The sequence below is a fragment of the Alligator sinensis genome, unplaced genomic scaffold (genome assembly GCF_000455745.1).
Source record: "Alligator sinensis unplaced genomic scaffold, ASM45574v1 scaffold196_3, whole genome shotgun sequence".
Lineage (NCBI taxonomy): Eukaryota > Metazoa > Chordata > Crocodylia > Alligatoridae > Alligator > Alligator sinensis.
Window position 1 is genome coordinate 1106310 of NW_005842264.1, and position 4448 is coordinate 1110757.

The 4448-nt window shown below is 38.4% G+C and overlaps 1 protein-coding gene across 5 annotated transcripts in view; it reads left to right on the top strand.

Annotated features, from left to right (window-relative positions):
- SLC25A13 (solute carrier family 25 member 13) overlaps nt 1-4448 on the top strand; it is a 143358-nt gene that overhangs the window by 87473 nt on the left and 51437 nt on the right. For all 5 annotated transcript variants that reach the window (XM_025209014.1, XM_025209018.1, XM_025209016.1 and 2 more), the window contains 3 exons: nt 2716-2854; nt 3669-3762; nt 3951-4035. In XM_025209014.1, the coding sequence (XP_025064799.1) occupies nt 2716-2854; nt 3669-3762; nt 3951-4035 (318 nt within the window). The remainder of the gene's footprint in view (nt 1-2715; nt 2855-3668; nt 3763-3950; nt 4036-4448) is intronic.

Consider the following 4448-nt stretch of genomic DNA (forward strand, 5'->3'; position numbering starts at 1 on the left):
TGAAAAGTCCCAATGACTGCCTAGGTAGAGGATCAGCCTGGAAGTAAGGCTGATCCTCCACCTAGGCAGATCCACTGGCAGATCCAGGATTTTGAAACAGAGATGCAAATGTTATGGCACCTAATCACATATAACACAACACATTTTTCTCCAGTTAAGGAGAACCTAGATGCTTTACTAATATGCTAGGCAGCTAGCACTATACTATTTACTTTAAGATCAAAGTAAAAATAAATATAACAAATTTATGCATACTAATTTCGGGTCCGAGGACCGAGCCCTGGTGGACCCCACTGCCCACATCCCTCCAGGTCGAAAATGACCCGTCCACCACCAGTCTCTGGGTGCGGCCCTCCAGCCAGTTAGCGACCCATTTGACTGTGTAGATGTCAACGCCACAGTCCCCTAGTATTTTAATGAGAATGGGGTGAGAGACAGTCAGAGGCCTTCCTGAAGTCCAAAAAGACTATGTCCACTGCTACACCTGCGTCTAAGGCTTTTGTGACCTGGTCATAGAAAGCCACCAGGTTGGTCTGACAGGACCTGCCTCTAATGAACCCATGCTGGTTGCCCCTCAGCATAACCTCCCCAGCTGGCCCCTTGTGGACATGCGCCAGGATAATTCTCTCAAAAAGCTTACCCAGGATCGAGGTAAGACTAACTGGCCTATAGTTCCCTGGGTCCTCCTTCCTCTCTTTTTTGAAAATGGGAACCACATTGGCCCTTTTCCAGTCCTCTGGCACTACACCAGAGCACCACGAGTGCTAGTTATTCTTGAAACAATTGTTTTGAAAGGTTAAAGTTCCATTAATTGTTCATTATTACTTTGGGTATTTGGATCAGTGAAACACATAAAGATATTATTTTGCTAGCAACTGTGTGATCTGTTGAGCTTTAAAAATAATATAGAATGGGTAGAAATTAAATAAGACTTATTTGGTTATCAAGGCAGTTTTCTTCCATTTCAGCTTGGTTCCTGAACTTATTTCAACACTGGTCCAACACTTATCCCTCCCCCACACCCTCTCCCCCCAATATATTGTTGAGTCAAGTTTTAAGTATACCACGCTATATGATGCCATCCTTGTGACAAATATCTAATAATGTTCCTGTATCTGTAATATTGCTGAGATCTGAATCCAGTATTGTGATTGGCAAGGGCTCCTCAGAGCCAGGTACAGTGATGTTATTTTCTTTGATACTAAGGCTCTGCACAGGCAGCCTGACAATGCTTTCCTGTGCACTTTTTTTTTTTTGTTTCCCTTCCCTATATTATGTTTACAGCACACTGATTTCATATTCACTATTGACATTACAGTTCTTTTTTGAAGTAACTGTTATTCAGTTGTATATTTCACATTAAATGCCAACATGTTGAATGTACTTGGGTAAAATGATTCTGTCACATCAGTTACACTTGGTTTGCATTTGCCTTGGTATAAATACAATTTGTTGCTTCCTGCCCATCTTTCTACCTTCAAGGGCACTTTGAATTATTTCTTTTCTCACAGGTATTCACAATAGCATTCAACTGTTTTAGCATTTTTGCTACTGTTGCTAACTTTTCTAGTTTGTCCTGTTGTTATCAGGTGAATTATTTTTCAGAAGCAAGTATCTTTTAGCATGTATAAAGAATAAGCCAAATTCAGCCTTATAAGGCTGAAGTTCCACTGAAGAAGACATTTTATCTGGGCTTTATCATTTGTCTTCTGATGCAGTCCTCTCTCAAGTACTCCAGAGTCTGGGCTTGTCCCTGCTCAGATTGTCTATTATGCTTCTGTTGATGTGTGAGGGAGAATCTTGAGGAGATCTATTTGGGAACTATGATTATGTTGCCTCAGAAAAATACTGGAAATTTTATTTAATGAGGCCAGGATCTAGAATGTTATGAAACTAATATTTTGTGGACTGAGGATGATTTCTGACCCATTTCCTGCCTTCCTAGTACCGTTACCCACTCCGCTAGATTTTGTCCTTTTTAATCAAATGTGAATTAAGTTCATTTTTAACATTAGAATTCTAATTATTTCACCCCAAATCAATTTAAGTATTGTCATTTTAGGGAAATGTTTGCAGTGGTCTGAAATCTGCTAGGTTTCTTAGCGTTGTATTTAAATGAAGGCAAGGTTCTTTTGGTAAATCTGATATCTTTTATTAGACCAACTCTATATCAGATTTACCAAAAGAACCTTGTCTGCCTGTGTCCTTAGACCAACACAGCTACAACCTATACCCTTGTACTTAAATGAAAGCTCAAAACAGGCTGTGAATTGAAATGTTTGAATTGACCTTTTACAGAACTTGTTTCGGGTTTTGCTGTTTTTGTGTATTAATTTACTTTACATCTAAAAGGCTTTAAGATTTGCTCATTAGAATAAATAAGTGAACATATAAAACATTTCCAACTGAAACAGTACTGAAACCTGAACTCTGTAAATTACTACTGGTCATGTTGTTATAATCCTGCATATGTATTTGTTTAGGTTTATAGGGGTAGGGAGAATTTTACATTCTGGTCATGATTAGTTTCAGTAACATAAGAAACTTTCATAGAACTTATTTTTCATTAAAAAAGAATCTCTTGCTATTGACATTTTTACTTTTATAGTACTGTTTCAAAATGTTATTTAAAGATTTTTCTTAATCCTATACTGTTGTGAAACATTATCTCTCATCTCTTCTACCCCCTCCCTTTCTACTGTCTCTCTATTCTAGGCTGCTGGAGGTACCACTTCCCATCAGGTCAGCTTTTCCTATTTTAATGGATTTAATTCACTCCTTAACAACATGGAGCTCATTAGAAAGATCTACAGTACTCTGGCTGGAAATAGAAAAGATGTGGAAGTCACTAAAGGTTAGTAGAAATGTTCTGATTGTAAAGTCTGGGAGTTTTCCTGTGGCATTCACGTGGGGGAGGGAGCTCATCCATATGCTTTTAAATCAATCAAAGAAACAACAGGAGGTGAGTCTACATTTTTAGCATACTCTGATGTATCCTTCAAGTGTTCATTCTCCCGCTTAGTCCACTCTCCAGGTTTTTCATTTTGTTTTAGCCAGAAAGAAGGTCCTAATAAATTGAAGATGGGGGTTGGGGGTAGGAGAGAATGTAAAGATATTTAAAGGTTTCAGAAACTTCCTAGGACTCCTGCCAATTTGGCAGCCTATTAAAGTGACCTTCAAGGGTAGTTGAAGAATTCCATAAACTTGTATTGGCGGCACAGTAAGCTGATCTACAAGCTTGGAACAAGATGTTATCTGCTCTATCTAACCGCTTTTATAGAGAATTCCCTCTGCAACGCCAAGGTTTCATTAATGTGGCCTACTGGGACTGTGCATGAAAAGTTCCACATCTCTGTCTCCTGGTTTTTTGTGTATGTGTTGTTTTTTTTCTTTTGGTTTTTCTGACCCACAACTGATTGATACCGTATGTCAAATATCCTAAATCCTGCTGATAGTACTAAGCTTTAAGACCAGAAGGCTGCTCTTATTCACATGACATATAGCACTCAAAACATAGATTTACATAGTGGCGGTTGCACTTTTTGTGGTGATCACTTTTTTGCAGCGTCTTGCTCTTAATACTAAAATGAATGGTGACTTTTGGATGCTTTGAGTTTCTTGTTTTGGTTTGATTAATTTTCCCCTCTCATATTTTTATACTGTTGCAGAGGAGTTTGTTCTGGCAGCTCAGAAATTTGGTCAGGTTACACCCATGGAAGTTGACATCTTGTTTCAGTTAGCAGATTTATATGAGCCCCGAGGGTAAGTCAAAATTATCTACATATCTATATTTATATCTATATACATATTTTTTTGCTAAGTAGTAGGAGGTAGAAGGATAGTGAGCATCTCACTTGCTGCCCAGAAGCACAGGTAACTTAGAGTTGGTTGCAAAACCATTCTTACTCAGTAATGTAAACTTCAGTTTAGTGTTTGCTTTATCTCCATAGACGCATGACATTAGCTGACATTGAAAGAATTGCTCCTCTGGAGGAGGGAACATTGCCATACAATCTGGCTGAGGCTCAGAGGCAGGTAAGAAAGAAGCAATAGTGAAGTTTTCATAATACTGTTCCTTTCCTTCAGTCCTAAAGCTGGGTGTCTTGCCCCCCTTGTCAGTCATTTTCCCTTTTTCCGTAACACAAACAGGGCTTTTTGTAGTTGTTGGAATCTTTAACTTAACGCAATGCTGCTACACATCAAAAGTTGCTCATTTGACTCTCCCCTTTTTAAAAGATAAAGAATTATTGATTTGGTTGTAAGGATATAATAAAATGTATATGGGTGTCATCTGACTGCTCAAGAAAAAAAATGCTCATTGAAGAGGTTTTGTGCTCTGATTCTTTCCCACAAAATACTTTTTAATGACAGAAGACTTTCCCCTTTCAGTATCAGTGTCATTTTTGGCATCCGGCATTTGTACATGTTTGAGTGCATTGTACGTCCTG